We start from the raw sequence: 22,110 nt of genomic DNA on the forward strand, positions 1-22,110 counted from the left end.
TACCTTATTTCCTGAAGCATTGATGCATACAGATCTCAAAGATTCAAAGAAACAGAACGTCCCTCAATAAAGCAGGTGATTGTGCGGAAGGAAGATGTTACTTCAAAGTTAGATGAGAAAAAGAATGCCTTTCCTGGTCAAGTTAATATCAAACAGAAAATGCAGGTATGTACTTCTGCAGTTAGGAGATCGGGAGTGTTTTCTGTACTAAACTGTACATTCCTTAAGGACAAAGGCCCAGCCTTATTCATCTCTCTACCTTGAGTGACTAGAACAGTGTCTGACAGAGCTCAGTAAATTGCTCTTGAATTAAATGTAACTTGAGAAAGGTCTTCTTAGTTGGAAACGTTAGCAACTTGTTTGATATTTCTGAAATATTTAAACATGTTTGTCATAAATATCCTTAAAGTATAATTATAAATTGGATGTGGTGGTGAAGTGTGAAACTTATTTTGCTCTTACAGGTTCTTTTATGCTAAGGAAGGCATTTTTAAAAGTATAGCATACATGTAATTTAAATAAAATGAATCAGATAAGGGTACCTGGGTGGCTCATCTGCCTTTGGCTTGGGTCATGATCCCAGGGTCCTAGGAATGAGCCCCATATTGGGCTTCCTGCTCAACAGGGAGTCTGCTTCTCCCTCTCCCTCTGCTCCCTCTACTTGTGCTCTTTCTCTTTGTCAGATAAATAAATAGAATCTTAAAAAAAAAAAAGAATCAGATAATTTCTAAATCTTTACTACTCTCTTGAATATATAGCCCCAGTTATAATTTTAATAAGTATGAGTTGAAAGTCTTTTCATAAGAAAGAATGTTTGCAGTGTAATTACTACAGCATGTTGAATATTTTTGATGCATAGTATAGATGCTTGAACTGTGAAACAATAACATTTTGACTTCACTCTCTGGATATTTTGGAAATATGCAACAGGCTTAGTTAGAACTGAAGTTTAAATAAAGTGAAAATGGCGATGAAAAATGTGAATTTTTTTTTTCCTCCTTTCATTGGTTCCCTAGGAGCTCAATAATGAAATAAATTTGCAGCAGACAGTAATCTATCAAGCTAGCCAGGCTCTTAACTGCTGTGTTGATGAAGATCACGGAAAAGGGTCACTAGAAGAAGCTGAAGCCGAGAGACTTCTCCTCATTGCAAGTACGTGTGATACACCTATAACAATTCCAACAGAATTTCAAACCAGAAAAGACTATTTTGTCTGGGATAATTAAAAATCTTTATTTTAAAGAAAGGGCTTTTCCTCTTTCAGTTCATCTATGTTTTTTGTTTGTTTCTCATAACATTTATGAATACTATGCATGTAGAATAAAATGTAGTTTGCATGAAAGGTGAAAGGAATTGGAATGCATTTGAAGAAATGTAGTTGTGAAGAGTATGCCAAAAATGAATATATGAATATATGTTTGTGTATGTGTGTATATATGTATATTCATATACACACACACTGTCTCTGCACCTAGCTGTCTACATGTAGCTAAAAAAAAGAATGAATTTTGTTGTGTATGTGTAGCGATGGATGACAGGGATGACAGGGCATGTTAGCGTGGAGAGATTATACCACACAGGAAAACTAGCAAAAAGTTTAAGCATTAAATTATAAAGATATGATAAACAGATGAGCAGTCAAGGTCTTACCCATCTACCTACCACCTTCCTTGTATAAAGAATTACGGATCTTGTCTTTGATCTTAAGTACATTTGCCACATCAGTGCATTTCCTTGAATTGGTCTCATGTAGAAACGGTTGCAGTTTTTGTATTTGTGATATTGTATATTTTTACATAGCTGAGAAGAGAACACTTTTGATTGATGAGTTGAATAAATTGAAGAATGAAGGGCCTCAGAGGAAGAATAAGACTAGTCCTGTTGCCCCAAGTGAATTTGTCCCATCCAAAGGATCAGTTACTTTGTCAGAAATTCGCTTGCCTCTAAAAGCAGATTTTGTTTGCGGTACAGTCCAGAAACCAGGTATGGTGATTTTTATTTGCATTACTTCTAGATCCTATGTTAAATTATGAATCTTACCTAGGTAGGAATTATGCAAATAGGAGCAAGTAGAACATGCAATAGGATGCACAGCTTGTATCTTGGGCCTTTAGTTCCTTTAATGAAGATAATATATACATAAAAATAACCAAGAGAAAATTTCATGTATGGGGTTGCTGATCCACACGGTAACAGACATGACTCTAACTGAAAGGAAGGTGAGTTAAACATAGTTTTGAGCATAAAATATTTTCCTAAGATGAGATATCTTGATAGAGCAGATCATTCAACTTTCATTATTTAATTTTATTATGGAAAATATTGGGACATCTAAGAATCTGTTTTACTTTATTCTGATTAAAACTCATCCCCCAAATTTTGAATTTTGGCTATAGAGGTGAAGATGACCACCACAGTGAAGATGGTTCTATTGAAATTGTTACTGCCTTTGTCACTCTAGATTGAATAAGTAAACTTTTCTAAACATGTATTCTATGGTAAATCAAAGCAAAGTGGGCAAAGGAGAATATGGCACCTGGATCTGAAAACAGGACAGGACAGGGTAATTATAGCAAGCTTAATAAAATCAAAGTTTTATTGAATTTTGGTAAAGTTCTTTTAAGATTCCTTTACATTTTCATTTGCATGGACCATTCTTTTTGAGGAGAAGGAGGGCTAGACATAGGTGAGAAGTGAATTTGACATACAGAGAAAAATAAAGAATGGAGATCTTTACAAGTTGTGGAGTATTCTTGTAGGAACAAGATAATGCAGGTTCTGATAGTTGCTGTGGTCTGATTTTGATGTGGTCTGGAAGAAATCTATTGGTGATATAGTATATAACTTGAGACATGTGGGTACTTACAGATAGTGAAGAAATAGTTTGTTTTTATTAGATTTTATCTCTGAGTAACTTTAGCAGAAATATGGTATTTTAATCTGTTTGATTAAAATTGTTTAATCTGTTTGATTAAACAATTTCCCTTTTGAGGAATATACTGTTACCTAAAGAATCAGGAATCAATAGGTAAAATTTGAAGTCAGCAGATATTGAGGGATATGGAGTGATGTTATCTCAGTTTGCATGAATGATAGGAAGAGACCTTGATGATGCTTACTGGTGAAACTTATGACTGTTTGCTTATATGTCTTAGCTTTTTGTGTCTGGAAAGTTGATTTTAGTAATTTTTAGATAAATTACATAAATTAGTTGCAGTATAATTTTATTCCTTGGTCTTCCAGAATGGTGATTAGCCAAATTTGATTTTGCTTGTGCTTATTATGTAATATGATTACTTTTTGCAGATGCAGCAAATTACTATTTCTTAATTATACTAAAAGCAGGAGCTGAAAATATGGTAGCCACACCATTAGCATGTACTTCAAATTCTCTTAATGGTGATGCTCTGACATTCACTACTACATTTACTCTGTAAGTAAATTAGGCTTTTGATGGTTCAAACACATTTTTCTTTTAATAGAGAATATAGATGGAATGTATAGTCTTTGAAATGCAGTATCTTCATTCTTATATGGACAAATAACTCCATTTCAGTTTGTTGGTTTAAATCTTTTATATGTTTCTGATACTTCTTTCCATTGAGTAGCGCATTTCTTCCACGTGACTATGGTTTTTAATGTTTTGATATATATATAGAATGTAAATATACATTATATCTTTAATAAAAAATAAGGTCTAGATTATATGTTATATAAATATATTAAGTAAACAAATATATACATATATAAAATATGGACCTTAATTTTTTATATCTATTTCTTAAATCTTATAATGAACTTAATATTCCAACTCACTGAAGACATGTATTTAGTGTCACAAAGTTGTTGCAAAAATACAGAATCAAAATCCAGTTAGAAAAAAAGTGCTTATTAAAAATCTTCAGTTGTAAAATACTAAAGGAAAGATTTGACTTGTATTATAGGAAAAATAGACTGTTCTTACCAATTTTTATATTCCTTAATGGTTTATAACCACTGCCTGTAGTTAAAAACAATGTGAATTTCTCCCAGAATAATGCAACACTATCAGTGGCATTATTTTTAATGGCATAAGTTGATGTTTTCTTTACTGTTTTATTTAATGATTTATTTTTCCAGGCAAGATGTATCCAATGACTTTGAAATAAATATTGAAGTTTACAGCTTGGTAAGCAGTGAAGGCTTTCTAAAATAACCAATAGGGGATCCCTGGGTGGCTCAGTGGTTTAGCGCCTGCCTTCGGCCCAGAGCATGGTCCTGGGGTCCCAGGATCGAGTCCCACATCGGGCTCTCTGCATGGAGCCTGCTTCTCCCTCTGCCTGTGTCTCTGCCTCTGTCTCTCCCTCTGTGTCTCTCATGAATAAATAAATAAAATCTTAAAAAATAAAATAAAATAACCAATAGTATGTTTTTCTTAGAAATATTAGATCTTAAACTAATTATGCTTTGTGTTTGTGTATAGGTACAAAAGAAAGATCTCTCGGGTCCTGATAAGAAGAAAAAAGCATATAAGTCTAAGGTGAGAATGAAAAACCCAGCAAAAGTATTATCAGAAACAATAGGTATATCAGTTTTAATTGCTCTACATTTGACAACCAGCTTTTATAACCCCTTGAGATGTCTCGCAAGCCTTTCTTCTGAACTCTTGCCTGCCTCATCCTCGGTTAACCAGTACTTAGAAATGATGTGCAGACAGAAGCAGGAGTACCTGCGGGTTGATTTCTAGCTTTCCGGTCTTTGCTCTTTTGTGCTTTTCCTAAGTCATCATTTAGAAAAATTTTATTTTAACTCTAATAAAAGCAGGAATGACAGTACGGAAAAGCCATAATAGAGGACTCAAGTATAATGTATTCATACTTCAGAATTATCTTCTGTGTGGGAGTATCTTAAGGTTGATTAGTTTTAAGCCCTGAATCATAATGTTTAGCAGGAAAGACACTGTTATCTTTTCTTCTAGGCAATTACTCCAAAGCGACTCCTCACATCTATAACTACAGTAAGTAAATTCTTAAAAAAATAGCTCCCTTGAAATCTGTATCTTACACACAGGATTGTAAATTGGTTAATCATTTCTAAACCCTTAGCACTATAGAAATCTTTTTTTTAATCTTTTAAAATTTAAATTCAAGTAATTCACATATAATGTATTTATTAGTTTCAGAGATAGATGTCAGTGATTCTTCAGTCTTATATAATACTCATTATAGTGCTCATTACATCACCCAGTTACCCCATCCCTCCACCCCCTCTTCCCTCCAGAGACCCTCAGTTTGTTTCCTGTGATTAAGAACCTCTTACCGTTTGTCTCTCTCTCTGATTTCATCTTATTTTTTTCTCTCTTCCCCTATGATCCTGTTTTGTTTCTTAAATTCTACAAACAAGTGAGACCATAAGATAATTGTCTTTGTCTGATTGATTTATTTTGCCTAGCATAATATCCTCTAGTTCTGTACACGTCATTGCAAATGACAAGATTTCATTTATTTGATGGCTAAGTAGTATTGCATTGTATACATACACACACACACACACGCATGCACGACACGCACCTCTTCTTTATCCATTCATCTGTTAATGGACATCTCAGTTCTTTCCATGGTTTGGCTATTGTGCATTGCTGCTATAAACATTGGTGTGCAGGTGCTGCTCTGGATCACTACTTTTGTATCTTTGGGGTAAATACCCAGTAGTGCTGGATCATAGATAGGGTAGCTCTATTGTCAACTTCTTTAAGAACCTCCATACTGTTTTCCAGAGTGGCTGCACCAGTTTGCATTCCCACCAGCAGTGTAAGAGAGCACTATGGAAATCTTTAAAATATACTACTGGGGAGAAAAATCTCTGCTATTTAAGTAGGGAAAAATAATGTTTTCTGAAATATAGCCTTTGCATTGTTAAAGAGTTTAGTATTTAATATTTAAATATTTGTATCAAATAAAGGAAATGATAGGTTTCTTCTTTACACTGATATATATATATATTTTTTTTATAGAAAAGCAGTGTTCATTCTTCAGGTGAGTGGATCTTAAACTATTTCAAACACCAGAATAAGGAAACGAGCTAAGTAACAACACACATGCTTTATACATATAGGCGTCTTGATGTTCACCTTAGTCTCCTTTGAATAATGTTTTCTGTATGGTTTTTAGTAATATATAAGATTACTGGCTGGAATAGCACGCTGTCAAATGTTGCCATAGGCTGTCAGGCTTCATGTTATTCAGGCTCTAGCAGGCAGTACCAATGTGCTATCAGTCACCCAGCCACAGCTGCAGCTGGTGGTATCATGCTTCACCCCAACTTTTGTTGTTCTGGAAATTTGTTTTGTGCTCTCCACATTATGGACTTTACTTCTTTTAACTTTACGACCATGACTGGCATTGTGTATCATGTCAGACAAACAAGTTTATAGTTCACTGGGAACCTGAGTGCCAGGAAGCTGGGAAAGGCATTCTGAGTGGTATTAGGCCTGAGTTTTCCAAAGGGGATAAGGATGGAGTCGGTTTCACTCACCTCATTTGGGCTGCCGGTCTCTTCTTGGTACAAGAAGGTAGTAGCTAGGAAGAACTTTGCAGATCCAGTCTCTGCTACTGATTATGTTATCTTAGACTAGAGCGTTGAAGCCTTTTTACATCTCTTTTCAGAAAATTGTTTTATTTATACATTTTTAAGTTCTGTGTCTTAAAAATGCATCATCCCAAAGGAGTGATAAGGAATGTCTATGCTATTTTACCCAAGTTAAATATATAAAGTATTTCAGTTTTCCTTCATTCTTTAGAGATAGAGGAAAATGAAGCAGTTTTCTCTGTGACAACTTAATTTCTGTTGGGCTGTAGTGAAGAATTGTTATTTACACTTACAAAAGTCACTGAACTAAACTTCATTTCCTTTCTCTACAGTCATGGCCAGCCCAGGTGGTCTCAATGCTGTGCGTACCAGCAACTTTGCCTTGGTTGGATCTTACACGCTGTCGTTATCTTCAGTAGGAAACACTAAATTTGCACTAGACAAGGTACTCTAAATTTATGTATTTATTTACTCTTAGAGAAAATAGGTCAATGGAAATGCCCCAGGACTTCCGAGTATTTTGAAATCTTTGGCTGAAAATGTATGTTCTTAGAATTGTACATTTTAACTAGGCATGGGTGTCCCTACATTTTTGATGTTGCAAGTATTTGTCTCATCTCTTAACAGTTGAATCTTCAAAGTAGTGTATACTGATTATTCTAAAGGTTATTTCTGACTACAGGCATATTATTTCTTGCATGTGGATGTTAAGCTTACAGTTTTAAATGTAGTAACTTGCCCATTTGAACAAATATTTTGAAATGATTACGATTTTATAGATTTTGTTTTGACAAGATAGGGAAAGATAGGTTAATTTCTTAGAAGAGTACTCATGAGTCTAAGGGATTTCTTTCCCATACTTTTCTCCCCAAACTAAAGGTCTCAAAGTTCAGATCTGTATCCTGTCACTATAGTGTTTTTTCACCATAATGTGATATGACTAAACTTTTAATAGCTAACATGGCATTTTATTTTATTTTATTTTATTTTATTTTTTTTATTTTTTAAAATTTTTATTTATTCATGATAGTCACAGAGAGAGAGAGAGATGGGCAGAGACATAGGCAGAGGGAGAAGCAGGCTCCATGCACCGGGAGCCCAACGTGGGATTCGATCCCGGGTCTCCAGGATCGCGCCCCGGGCCAAAGGCAGGCGCCAAACCGCTGCGCCACCCAGGGATCCCCTAACATGGCATTTTAGTGAGATAACTAGTGGCAAACTTTGGTCCTTGGGCTGACTCTTGTGGTATAACACAAGAGTATTTTTAAATTGTTAAGAGATTTTATTTTCCTAGTTGGAAAATGGAGGTGATGAAGTATAAGAACCAGGAGGTCTGGTTTCTTGTATTGGCCATGCTAGTAATTTCCTTTTTAATGTCGAATAAAGTCATGTCATTTCTCTGGGATCTTGTTTTCCCAAAAGAGAATATTCGGTTAGATGAAAATAATCCAACTTTAAATTTCTATGAAACATTTTTCTTTTAGTTGTTAGACGTAAAACAGACTACCTTTGGAATTTTGATTATTGTTGATGCATAATGTGTTTTAACATGTTAATTTAAAAACATTTTATAACTTTTTATTTGGTAATTCAGCTAGTTTAACAAATTGAGTGATCTTGGGTCTTTTTTTTTTCTTTTTGTCTTTTATTTTGTTTGTTTTAGATAAATTATGATGTAAAAGAGCGAGAGCTACTGGGCTATATGTTCCAGGAAAAGGTTGCCATATTTTCTTTGCTTGAAACTAATGAGTTTAAAAAATCAATCCTTAAGTTTTGGCTCATATGTATTCATTTCACTAACCACTCTCGTGTGTTCTTGGTTATTTTAAATAACTAAGGACATGATGTACATTATTCTTTCTTTAGATTCTTTCAGGTGGGTATCTTTTTCTTTACTCTCATAGTTCTTTAAAGCTTTTTCTGACAGTCCTCTTTTTTTCCATGCATGTTTGGCACTTGGGCTTTTCTTCTATTTTCTTTTTTCAAGTTAAATTTGTTAAGATTCTATAGTCCCTTGGACTTTGATTTTCTGGGTACTAAAATACCAAATTAATAACTAACACTAAAATGTGTTCAATGTATTCAATTGTCTAAAACTAAAATGTATTTAATATTGTTGACCTCTCCTACATTGAAAGAGCTACTGATGATGTTTTAGATAAAAGTAGTCTCAGTTGATGATGCTTCGTTTAGTGATTTTAAAATTAAAATGCATTTAATGCTAAAATTAGACTAAATATAATCATGTTTTATGAGGGTTATTTTTAGGATTTTTAATATCCTCACAAAGATCAATTGCAAGCATTCTGTGGGTATATAGAAATTTACAAAATGCCAGTTTCTGCATATGTAAGAGATTATTAATCTTTAAAATGAAAGTTTTCAATGATGTATGTTAAATATAGACTAGTCTTGAAAAATTGGGTGCCATTTTAATTCAAAATATCACACTTACAAATTAAAAAAAAAAGTTGTGGTATTTCCATTCTCTTAATTTCTTTGCAATTACAACTTAAATAGCCAAATGCATAATTCAGTACAAAATCACTCAATTTAATTGGTTGTGTCTAATACTTTATATATAATCTCTTCCTGAATCAAATACAATATAATCAGACATAAAATTTGTCTCAGATGTGCTTTTGTGAGTGGCAGGAAGAAGCAAATATGTGTTCTAATAGTTTATAGTTGATTTAGGAGAATATTTAAAATAGTTAAATTAGATGTTCTTTAAGTTGGTGAGAAAAATGGAAGACCTTCTGTAGTCCTATGGTAACCCTCCTTAATTGACTTTGAGAGAATAGACAAGTCACCCATATCCTACCAGATGCCAGTGATAAAAGGGAGTGTTTGCTTATTTTATTGGTGCTGTGACCAACAATACAGCAGTCACAAAGGTTATCTCTGAGATCACCTTCAGAATGGAATTTCTATTGAGGTTTACCCAGACTGTTTGCTCTATGGATTTAGGATACCACTGATAGCGATTGCCTTCCTATTTGAGGTTAAATCTGGCATCCTGCAATTTAAATTATGAATCTCAATGAGTCACCGGCTCTCAAATCCTTTCTTTGAATAGAGAATCCAAAATAGTCATAGATTTTATTACACTTTCATGATAAAGGGAGGACATCCCACAGCCCATCTTTTGATTTAAAGAAACTTCATAGGTATTTATACCCTATTAGAAAGAGAGATGTCATTTTAAATAGTAGTAGGGCAAACAATTGTGAAGTAAAACAACCAATTAGCATTGTAGAATTTCGAGGTTATAGGAAGAGTATTAGGTGTTCTGCTGTCCCAAAGCTATCTGGTGTACACCCATTGGCTCAGTATAATTATTAACAATACTGCTTTCTCTCAGAAATATCCCACTGTTATGAAAAATTACAGCCACCCTGGTTATAAGTTACATTTTATAGCTCTTAACAATAATCTTAGAAGTGCAAATATCTTCAAAGACCCTTTTGTTAAACAGAAAATGGAATACATCCAACATTGTCACGTATTTCTGTACTCAGCAGGGGGTAGTGATATTGACCCTTGTGTGAGTATTTTCAATTCACCTCATCAGGACAAGCTTCTGACCAAGAATATTGTCAACTTTTCACAGCTGTGGAGTTAAGAGTGAACATTTTCTTCTAGTTTTTCTGAGATGCTTTGTACCAGCAGCATTCTCTGGGTTCACCGTGGGATTCTATTAATTAGCATTGAGAGCCTGAGGAACTGAAAACTGACAATGTGGAAAAGAAAAAAACGAGGGAATTTATAACAAAGGATAATGAGGCACATGATGTTTTGTTTCTACATTATGGATGCCTTTTAAATTGAGAAAGTTAAAAAAAAAAGTTAAATAAAAAATAAATTGAGAAAGTTAGAGGCTTGTCTCATGAAATTAGTCTCTTGAAATCTCTACTTTCTGGCCAAGAACTCCCCTTGGAGTTTTCTTTATTGTATTGGAGGATTGAATTGTTGGAAACTAGCCTTACACCCAAAAGGTTTTTTTACACTTAAAAGTAACTTCTCTTTGGCTTTTCTGATACCTTAGGACACATCTTGCTAACAGATGCACAAAATAAATGGAGGTAAAGCACAGATGCTCACAGACACACTTCAGAGCTATGGCAGCTTGATGCTGAGATGCGGAGTGTGGTCCCCTGGGAAAGAGCTGGGTGCCATCTTGCTGTTTGGGGTGCACGTTGCCTCCATAACAGCTAGCTGCAAAATAAATGCTATTTTTTGCTTTTTGTTTTTCTTTTTTATAAAAGTGAAACTCTTCTTTGGCTTTCTTTCAGTTAGCAAAAACAGGTACTAATGTAGGTCTTTTGTAAAAGTGCAGTAGGCAGACTTGAAAATTTAGGGGTTACCTGTGTACCACATTTTCTTTCTTTCTTATTTTTAATAGGAAAACTGGATACTTATTTGGCCTAACAATATCCTTTTAGCAAACATTTGTTGAATGCCTGACAGTATGCTAGGAGAACAGACATGAAAAAAACACAGTAGTTGATCTCAAGAATCTGCTATGCAAAGTACAGGGCTGTGGCTTCACACACAAAAGAGAAGACATTGGAGAGTTTCAGATCCTGGAAGACAAACTTCATGCTTTGAGAAAAACAAGATCTTGGTGGCCTAGAGTAGTTTTCATACTCAGAAGTGGGGAGAAAGGAGTTGGTACCATAGTGTCTGTCTCCGTTCATTTGTTGATGAACATGTAGGTTGTTTGCCCCTCTTGCTGTTGTGAAGAATGCAACGAACACGGGAGTGCACACATCCCTTAAGAATTTAGTTTTAAATCTTTTGGATAAATACATAGAAGATCACTTGATTATGTAGTGCTTCTATATTTAATTTTTTGAGAAACCTCATGGAAAAGCTTTCAATTTTGATAAAGTCTAATTTATCTATTTTGTTGTCCATGTTGTTGCTTATACTCTGGGTCATATCTGAGACCGTGTTGCTAAATCCATGATCATGAAGATTTACCCCTCTGTTTTCTTCTAAGAGTTTTATGGTTTTATCTGGTGTGTTTAGGTCACTGATCCATTTTAAGTTAATTTTTGTATATGATATTGAGATAGGGAACCAACTTCACTCTTGCATATAGCTATCTACTTTCCCTAGCACCTTTTATTTCCAAGACTACTCTTTCCTTGTTGAATGGCCTTGGTTCCTTGTACCCTTACCATGTTATTTTGATTATTGTAGCTTTGGATTAAATTTTGAAGTTAGAATGTATGATTCCTTAAATTTTGTTCTTTTTCAAGATTGTTTTGGTAATTAATAATGGGGACCTTTAGAATTCAATTCCATATGAATTTGGGGATCAGCTTTTCCATATCTGAAGCTCGGTATTCTTTACTGCTGAGTAATAATGTATTGGATTAATTTACCAGTTGAATATATTCTGTTGATGGAGAATGGATAAACACATGTATTCTCTTCTTAAATCTCTATTTTCTTTATCACATTTACTTGGGATTAGGGTTCTGTTTTTATCAAACTCTACCTTGAATGAATTTATTCTTCAAAAGCACTTGTTGCTAAGGAACCAGTGGCTGTATGGGCCACCTGTTCTCCATTCCAATTTTAGAAAATACTGTGCTTTCAAGGCATAATCTTCTTTATTCATGATTTATACATGTTTTATCAGGGGAAAAAAATCACACTTTGAAACCGTTTTGCAAATAACTTATCCTCTGTCTTCACAGGTGCCCTTTTTATCTCCTTTGGAAGGTCATATTTATTTAAAAATAAAATGTCAAGTGAATTCAAGTGTTGAAGAAAGAGGTTTTCTAGTAAGTAGCATCACTTAATCTGTATTTTTCTTTTTTCGTGTTGTGAAGTATAGACTTGGTTTTGCATAGGAATGAAAACCCGTGAGAGTCAGTGATACATGGGTTCAGTAAAGATTTGTTGCATGTCCATTGTATGCCAGCCAGTCACTGCTGGAATTGGAATCTAACAGGCCACAAAAAATAATCCTTCCCCTCAGAAGCTTCTAGTTTAGCAGGGAGAAATACACAAACTGGCAAGTGCAACACAGGGCTGTAAGAGGTGGGAGCATAGTGTGTGTGTGGGTTACTAGTGGGACATCAGGTCTGGATATAAGTAAGTCAGCCAAGGAGAAGAGGAGGAAGAAGTGCTCCAGGTAAAGGGAAGAGCATGTACAGTGGCCCAGAGGGCCCTTCCCTCTCTCACCCCCACTAAGGATAAGGACAATACAGAGAGTGAGTGGCAGGTAGTTCAGCCTGCACTTAGGGTATGGGCGAATGTGAGGAGGAGGGACATCGAGAAGAGTGATTGCAGAGGACAGTGTGGTTAGGGGAGAAGGGACTCAGGGTTAAAGGGCCTTTGAATGAATTGGTCTGTATCTTAAGGCCAGCAAGATCTGCTTGTAGGATCTTAGGCAGAGGCATAACATCATATGTGGGGTTTAGAAAAGTCATCCTGCTGACATGTGGAAAGGAGGTTGGAGACTGGTAAGGAGACAGTCACTCCAAGAGGGGCTGGGGACTGGCAGGGGGACGAGCTGTCCCGGAGAAATGAAGCAGGAAGGACTGGGTGGTTTTGGGTGGGTGGCCTAGGGGGTGGAAACGCAGAAATAAGGATGTCATCCAGATCCCTGCCTTGTACGACTTGTTGGGTGGCAGTGATGCCACCAAGGTAAGGGATCTTGGGGAGGAGCAAGTGTATGTTTGGTAGAAAATATTTTTCGCCCCCTAAATGTTATTGTGCAAAGTTGCGGATATACAGCGCTGGTGATAGAATTTTACAACAAACATCCATATACCAACCATCTAGATTGTGCCTTTAACATATTCTACTATCTTTGCTTCATCATGTATCTACTGCCTAGCCATCCTTCTAGCTATTCCTGTGGCCACTGCTGAAAATAACCACGTTTGGGGGGAACAATCTTAAAAGTGTACCGTAGACATTAGCACGTTCCTCAAAATCTTAAGCATACATCCCTGAGTGTTGACACACGCATACATTTGCATAACCCAAATTTCTATTAAGATCTAGAACATTGCCCCAGAAAGTTCCTTCATGCCCCGAGGCGGGAAGTTTGGGTGAGTTAAGTTTTAAACGATTTGAATTTTAGATGCTTCCAAAGATCTGAGTTTAAAACTCAAGATAGACATTTTGGTTGAGGTGAAGATTTGGAAATCTGCATCCTAGAGATAAGTAATTGAAGCACAGGGAGAGTTAGAAACAGGAAGAGCACTAACATTTAAGCCATAGACCTAGAAAGAGAAGCTCTCAAAGGAACCTACCAGGAGGGCAGTGTGTCATGGTTGCCAAGAAAGAAAGAAGTGAAAGAGGGAGCAGTCAAGTTAGATCAGGACCTATATTAGAGACTGTGGGACTCATTTACAAGGCAGAGAACAAAGCTGGATTGCAGATGGTTATGGACAGGGTGAGAGGTGAGGAATGAGTGCCAGCGGCTCTTTGAAACAAAGTTTGGCTGTAAAGTAGAAAGAGATAGAGTATGGTACTTGCAAAGCTATGTAGAGTAAAGAAAGGATTTGGTTGACATTTTAATAAGATCGGAGAGACTTGAGAATCTTTAATTTCAGATGTGTGGCTTCTAATAGGGCAGAGAGGTCAAAAATGCAATGGGGAACCTGTGCTGAGGTTAAGGGGTAATATGTGGAACGAGATCATGAGCATGAGAAGAAATAAGACCCAAGCCACACTTCCCAGGATTGATTGAACAACACTAATGTGGGTCCATTTCTGCGTGGATTTGTTTCAATAAATACAGCACTGTGAATGTATTTTCTCAACATTTTCTTTTCTCTGGCTTTATTGTAAGAGTACAGTCTATAACACGTATAACATGCAAAATATGTGTTAATTGACTGCTTAAGTTATCGTTATGGCTTCTGGTCAATAGTAGGCTATCAGTAGTTCAGTTCTGACGGGAGGTTCCGGGGGAAGTCAAAAGTTACATGTGGATTTTTGGCACCTCTTAACCTCAGGGTTGTTCAGGGGTCAACTTACTTTTTCTATGATCAGAGGAGAAAAGTATGTGTGTAGAATACAAAGAAGATTGTGCGTATGGTGCCAAAGAAAAGAAAATCTAATCGCTTTGGTTTTCTTTGTGAAGCAAGAAATTTGAATGATATAAAGGATTTCACAAAAATCAGTGTGCAGTTGCTATCAAAGGGTATAGAAAGAAAAGCTCTGTGGCCAATGTGACTAAATCAGACTGCCCTAGTTTTTTTCACATGTAAATCCAGTAGATGGCACTAGATGTTCTTGGAAAAGTGTTTTTATAAATCTCTGACTTGACGGCAGTGTTTACCTACTGATTTTTCTTTTAATGTAAATATTTTAATATTTTACCGTAGATACCTTTAGCAACTGATAGACTCTGTTATGGCCACTAGTTCATTTGCATATAATGTCTGACTTGCTTAATTTTTGAGCTGGGCTCTTAACTAGGTTAGCATTAGTTAGATCTGTTCAGGTTTGCTCCTGGGCCTGTAACCCATTCTTACCACATCTACACTTACAGAAGTGTGGCAAGAAATTTCTCAGAACTCCCTTAAATAAATTCTGTCCCCTGCCAAACTGTGCCTTTTAATTACTTCTGCCCTCCATAAAATAGAGATAGTAATTGAAATTAGAGTTGCTTGGTTCCATTTTCCTTCCTCATATGCCAGGGACAGCTGGAAGGAAGGCGATTATCGACCAGAGAAACTTGACAAGTGATTCTAAAACGGTGCTAGTCTAGCTCTGCCTTGACCAATGAGCAACAAGAGAGAGAAGTTCTGGATTTGGCTAGAAGGTTCCAGTTCTGCTTTGTGATTATGTGTTGTCATTTAGTTTCCTTGGCCTACACTTTCCTCAGCTATAAAAATGAAAATGCTGTCCTTTTTTTATTCTTCTCTGATCATAGTTGGGTATAATAATAATGTGTTATTTCTTACCAATCAAATTTTTCCTTGTCTATTAGCTTTATGATGTAAAGGGTGAGCATAAACATAAGAGGGAGCTGGTGAGTCATTTATACTAATTTTGTGCTTGAGATTGAAATAGCAACATTCTTTTTTTTCCCTGGATGGTTGTGAGCCAGTGTTGCCTAGAAAAGCATGCCTTGAGGAGGAAAGAGGATAAACTGGGGAGGAAGAATTAAAGGTGGGGTAACAGGATATATGATTAGAGTAAGCTAATTAATTTGGGTTAATTAATTAAGCTAATAGATTTCAGATTTCATTCTCATAGAAACATTCCTTCACATAAAATAACTTTTCTTCATGGCCGGAGTTTGTACTCCTAACTCAATCCAGGGTTTGGTAAATTCACACAAATTAGTGAATCGAGGAGAGTGTATTCCACTGTCCGAGGGTTGGTGTAATGCTTAGTTGATCCATGTGAAGGTGGAAAAGCTATAACGCATTCTGAAATCAAACATGAAGATCCTTTTGGATTGTCTATATTAGCAAGGGTCAGCAAAGTGTGGCTCGCTGCTTGTTTCTATAAAGTTTTATTGGCACATGGGCTCATTTGTTTACATATTATCTATGACTGCTTTTGCCCTACTCCAGGGGAATTGAATAGTTGTGACAGAGCCCTGGCGGCCCACAAAGTCTAACATCTTTACTCTCTGGTACTTTACAGAAAAGATTTGCCAACCCCCAGTCTCTAGCATTGTTACATTTTACCTTGCTTTTGTTCATTGAAAATAGTATTTCCTAGGGACACCTGGGTGACTCAGCAGTTGAGTGTCTGCCTTTGGCTCAGGGGATGATCCCAGTCTGGGGATTGAGTCCTGCGTTGGGTTCCTTGCCTCTCTCTGTGTCTCTCATGAGTGAATAAAGAAATAAAATCTTTTTTAAAAAAAATAGTATTTCTTAAAGGAATTTTTTTCCTTTTATTTTTTATTTTTTTAAGATTTTATTTATTTATTCAGGAGAAACACGGAGAGGAGAGAGAGAGAGAGAGAGAGAGAGAGGCAGAGACACAGGCAGAGGGAGAAGCAGGCTCCATGCAGAGAGCCCGACGTGGGACTCGATCCCAGGTCTCCAGGATCACGCCCCGGGCTGCAGGCGGCGCTAAACCGCTGAGCCACCTGGGCTGCCCTCTTTTTTCCTTTTAAATACAAAGTAAAGACTTTTATATGATTAAGGCTCATTAGGACTACAAGTACAAAATAGTGAGATGGGGGAACAGCTTGGACTTACCTGTTTAAGTGCAAGTACTTCCACGGAAAAAAGCCACACGTTGTGAGTTACCTCTTCCAGAGCCCTGACCTTAACTGACATGACTGCTTCGCCCTGCTTTAGAACATAGCTTGTGTGCCTGAGGCAGGAGCTGGCCTAAGGCATGGGCTGGCCGGCTGCCTGCCTGCAGGGAGGTGCTACTCAGGTGTGCTGGCTGGCTCTGCAGTGGCCGGGAGCTCTGTTTATCACAGTAATCTGTCAGGGCATAGAATGTCAGGAGTTGACTCTTCTAATCCTTTTTTGTTCTTCTGAATAAAAGTTAAATGCCAATCTTTTGTATAAAATAAGTCTAACTATCCTTAGTTTTGTCAGTATATAAAGTATGCTACTCTACACAGAGCACTTTTCTCTTACTTAAGGAGCATTTGGTTTGGGACATTATGCTTTAAAAAGATCTGCTTTAAAAAAGTCTAAATTAGATAAAGGTATTAATTTGGGGTTAATATTTGGAAGTTCTTAAATGCTATATGCTTTTAGATGATATTGAAAATCTGGGTCAATTTCTGGAAATTAGCAATTAGTGATTTTCATTACTAGGGTAAAAGAAGGTGAAACTCCTGTAAGTAGATGTTGAACTATGAAGTTATGTCAACATATTGAAGTTTAACATCTTATTTGATCCTTAAGTTTCTAAAGTTAACATTTCATGGACTTTTCAGACCATATTTGAAGATGTTAGTGGCTTTGGTGCCTGGCATAGAAGATGGTGCGTTCTTTCTGGAAATTGTATCTCTTATTGGACTTATCCAGATGATGAGAAAAGAAAGGTAATATTAATAGTCCTGGTCAGTGAAAGCCCTGACTTTGATGTAGTGTTTCAGCAGAGGTTCCCTCTGTTCTCCACACCCACTCAGATCCCCTTTGAATGTATACTAAGCCATTAAAAATATTCTTGTTGCAAGACCTGTGTGTGTGTATTTGTGGGAAGATTTTATGTCTTTTCCATTCCCTGTGATTTGACCACTCTTAAAATACCCGAAGGCATATATTTGTTTTCTTTTCTTCTAGAATATTTCCATACTAGTTTTTAATAACATTTTTACTCAGAAATATGTTGAATTCACTTTTGTTTTTATTAATAGTTGACTTACCTAAATCTGGGATAAAACAGTAATGGAAAACAACCACAGGGATATAGTGAATTTGATTTTGTTTCTAAAATTTGATAATAGGTTTTTAAAAAAAAAATTTTTTTGATAATAGGTTTTTATGTGATGAGTTGTATCTCATTTTTAAAAAATGTAATGTTATTGCTCTAGTATGATTATTTAGTATCCCCAAACTGAGAAATAGAAATAAAAAACAGAATTACAAAGTAGTATGTGTTTCTAATTGTTGAAACTGGTTGATGGGTACATGGAAGTTCATTATACTGTGCTTATAATTTCGCATCTGTTTGAAGTATTCCATAACAAAGAGTTTATTTTTTAAGTTTAAAGCTGGCTAAAAGCTCCAGTTGACATTTTTGGTTTCTGTTTAATGTCCAGGAAACAATAACAAATATTAAGTATGTTTCTCTAAACCTATTATAATTAAATTTTAACTTCCACATTAATGGCTTTTTAATTTTAAGTTCATACCAACTTAAATACTGCTTAATGCTTATTGATATAAACAATCTTGTATATTTTCTATTGATTTGTTTTTAATTTGTTCTTAAAGAATCCCTTAGGAAGGATAAATCTGGCCAATTGTACAAGCCATCAAATAGAACCAGCCAACAGAGAATTTTGTGCAAGACGCAACACTTTTGAATTAATTACTGTCCGACCACAGAGAGAAGATGACCGAGAGACTCTTGTCAGCCAATGCAGGGACACACTCTGTGTCACCAAGTATGTATAAGGCTATAAATATAAATACTTCTGTCCACTAAGTAATTGATTGCCCTCTCTGTTCTTACCACTGTAAGAAATATCAGAGATAGTCCTTGTCTTTGAAGAAAGTGCAGTCTTAACGTGGAAAGAAAACGCAATCAGAGAACAATCTAATAACTAAATTAACATAGTTAAAAAGAAGTCGAACATCCAAGCTATGTCTTAGCTAATCCTGTTTTCCAGTATGCTTGCACTGTAGCCATTTGCAAGGCAGTTAGTTAATGTACTTTGGGCTAAGCTTGAAGATTTTCTGTATAATTGAGAAGGCAAGTATTATTTAAAGAGAATTTACATGTCTCTTCCTTTTGATCCCCAAAATGCCCTCAATGAAATCAGGGGACTTAGAAAAACAGTCTCCTGCTACTCTGCAAATTTCTGGTTGGAGCTTAAGAGAATAAACTCTTGGGAATGAGGGCCAGCAAAGTTAAGTAATGGCACAGTTACATTTGGTAATGAGACACTGAGTCAGGATGTAAACATGGGTTTCCACAGAGTGACGATAGAGATTGATGAGTGAACACACTTAGTACAGTCTTGTGCTAATGGTCACTATTATGATTGTACATGTTGCGTTCTCTCCACCGACTAATAGATGATAGCTCACTGCTTACCCCATTTCTAATACCAGTGGGCAGAAATTATAAAGATGCAGTAAATAAGTGCACCATAAAAACCTTCTGACACCTGCTATTCTCTAGAAGAATGATCCAGCTTGTTAGGGAATTCTCCTCTTCCTCCCCTTCAACTGCCTCATCAACTAGTTATTCAACTTGTGGCTAAATATGGATGCAAAGAAGTGATTCCTGATACGGACGGAGAGGTTAGGATAGACAAAGCCTTCAGATCATTTATCTTCAGATCTTCAGATCATTTATCGTAGACACCATGTTCTACGAGCACAGTACTGACACAAAAATAATGAGAGACAGTGCAAAATAGGATTACCTGTAGGTGAAGGTCCACGAGGTGGTGATTCCACCTCTTGAGGACCCCGAGTCTGAGGGGTTTGGGAAGCTCCCAGATAAAGCCCTATGGTGTGCTAGCTCTTGCTAGGACGTGGCGCACACTTGGTGTCCTGCACCACCAGATTGCCCAGGCCAGACCACCTGTACAAGACAGTTATTACCATCTTTAGTGTGGAAACTCCATCATTAACCAAATGTGATTACTGTGAATTTTGATTCAGTTAACCAACCTATGATGATTACGGGGATGATTTTCCTTTTTTGCAATTGAAGAAGCACCTCCCGATAGGGCTTTTGTTTAGCATCTGTTAAAAATTGGTAAAGAGTAACTCATTTTACTGGTTTGTTTGGGCTCCCCCTCCCAACCCTCACAGGAGTACAGGGTGGTATGGAATGGGGGAAAGGATCCTGACTTCTTGTTTGTTTGTCCTTGTAGAAACTGGCTGTCTGCAGATACTAAGGAAGAACGGGATCTCTGGATGCAAAAACTCAATCAAATTCTTGTTGATATTCGCCTCTGGCAACCTGATGCTTGCTACAAACCTATTGGGAAGCCTTAAACTGTGGAAGTTTCCAGGATGTGTAGAGGTTTTTTGAGCTATGTCGTAAATGTATCTTAAGAGCATCAGATTTGCTGATTGCATTTTATGCTTTAAATACGAAAGGGTATGTGCCAATATTCACTACATATTATGCAGTATTTATATCTTTTGTATGTAAAATTTCAACCGATTTCTCTTCTGTCATTCCTCAGTGATTGGAGGAAAATTCATTATAGTCAATTTTGCTAAATCTTAATTTAAAAGCCTCATTTCCTAGAAATCTAATTATTCAGTTATTCATGACAAAATATTTTTTTAAATGTAAGCAATTTTGAGTTGTCTTCTTTGGGCTGTGGGTCTCGAAGTAGAAAGGTCTTCCAGGAGTTGGAGGCAGAAACCTCCTACTTGGTCATCCTTTCTCTGTCCTCAGTACTTCATTCTAAAGTTTGTGATCATTTATTGATCATGATATATCTTGTTAGTAGAATACTGAAAAGATTTCCAAGGGAGTTTACAGAAACACTTTTAGTAATGGAGGTAAGAACTTTTTAAATAGCCAGTGTATGTTAGTTTAAAGCTTGAGGCTGCCTTCAAACAAGAGATGTGGACATGTGAGTTTTGGGGGTTAACTGTTTCTTTAGAAGAGGCAATAATCACAAGGTTTACAATTACCCAGTTTCTATAGATGCTGTATGGTACACATTTTCATAGATTACAGGCTTTTTAAAATAATTATTTTTGCTATTATAGCTAAGACTCCACTTGGCATATCAGTTCTTTCTGCTCCTGTAACAAGAATAAATGTAAATTGAAGAATCTTTGTATAAAAGTAAACTTTACCAAGCTGCTATGGACTAATACTTTGCTTGCCAAAGTTTTTGTCGTCTTTGTTTGTTTGGTTTTTTTTTTTTTTTTTTTTTTTTTTTGGTCCATGTATGACAGTGTCTAGAAGCACACTTTGAAATCTTTTGAAAAACTTAAGTCATGCATTACCTTTCAAAGCCTAATACTTTATTTTTTATTAAAGTATTGTAAGCATAGTCACAACTTTTAAATACACTTTGAGTTTCTTCTCTGAAATGTTTAAAGTTATTGACGATTTCATTTATAAACACTAAATGCTGTCACCTTCTGTCATTTAATTTTGTATTCATTCAAATGTGTTTTCTGTTATGTATATTATAAAAATATATTTTATGATCTCTCACCCAAATAAACGCTTGCGGAGAATGTAAGGAATCGGTTGTTTACAAAATACGATGTAAATGTGCATTGTGGCTGCTGTGCTCTGAGGCCGTGGGACTGACTTCCTGAGGGGATCGTACTGATAGATATCACATCCATCTTTTTATCTCTAGCCCAGTGCTCAGCTTATTATGGATCCTTTAGGTCTTTGTTGAGTGAGTAGGTGGATGAAGGATCCATTTCTGGGCCATTTCAACACAATATGGCACTTAGGTGTGCATTCAAGGAGGTGCTTAGCACAGAGTGCTTAGCAGACACTGAGTGGATATGTCACATCACCCCCCCAAAATAGGGAGCAGGTCTGATGGGATTGATGAGACATCTCTTTTGTTTATTTATGGACTTGTACTTATTTGGGGATTGATTGATTTGTAATCCCAATCTAGTTAACATACAATGTTATTAGTTTCTGTAAATACAGTGATTCTGCGCTTTTCGGCATGACTCAGTGCTCATCGGGGTAAGTGTCCTCTTGATCCCTTTCACCTTCTTCACCCATCTCTCTTGTGACCAACTTGTACTGTCTTTGAGGAGAGAGGCATTACCGATCATGGCACAATATCCAAAGAACACAAAGAAGTTCAAGTGAAAAATGTGCCTTCCCCCCTTGTCATTCCCCCCTTGTCACAGCCACGTTTACCAGTCCCTGCATGTCCTCCCAGACTGATTCTAAGCATAA

General features: G+C 36.3%; 1 protein-coding gene across 4 annotated transcripts in view; it reads left to right on the forward strand.

Moving 5' to 3' along the window:
- ANLN (anillin, actin binding protein) overlaps positions 1–21,425 on the forward strand; it is a 49,580-nt gene extending 28,155 nt beyond the window's left edge. For 3 of the 4 annotated variants that reach the window (XM_049093805.1, XM_049093806.1, XM_049093807.1), the window contains 14 exons: positions 18–165; positions 1,017–1,152; positions 1,801–1,983; positions 3,307–3,433; positions 4,120–4,168; positions 4,463–4,519; positions 4,958–4,996; positions 5,993–6,014; positions 6,900–7,012; positions 8,231–8,284; positions 12,279–12,365; positions 17,462–17,569; positions 18,465–18,637; positions 20,081–21,425. In XM_049093805.1, coding sequence (XP_048949762.1) covers positions 18–165; positions 1,017–1,152; positions 1,801–1,983; positions 3,307–3,433; positions 4,120–4,168; positions 4,463–4,519; positions 4,958–4,996; positions 5,993–6,014; positions 6,900–7,012; positions 8,231–8,284; positions 12,279–12,365; positions 17,462–17,569; positions 18,465–18,637; positions 20,081–20,204 — 1,420 coding nt within the window. In that variant the 3' untranslated portion in view covers positions 20,205–21,425. The remainder of the gene's footprint in view (positions 1–17; positions 166–1,016; positions 1,153–1,800; positions 1,984–3,306; positions 3,434–4,119; positions 4,169–4,462; positions 4,520–4,957; positions 4,997–5,992; positions 6,015–6,899; positions 7,013–8,230; positions 8,285–12,278; positions 12,366–17,461; positions 17,570–18,464; positions 18,638–20,080) is intronic. The other variant, XM_025464624.3, reaches the window with a different exon arrangement.
- Positions 21,426–22,110: the final 685 nt, after the last annotated feature.

Source organism: Canis lupus, chromosome 14 (assembly GCF_003254725.2).
Source record: "Canis lupus dingo isolate Sandy chromosome 14, ASM325472v2, whole genome shotgun sequence".
NCBI classification, from domain to species: Eukaryota; Metazoa; Chordata; class Mammalia; order Carnivora; family Canidae; genus Canis; species Canis lupus.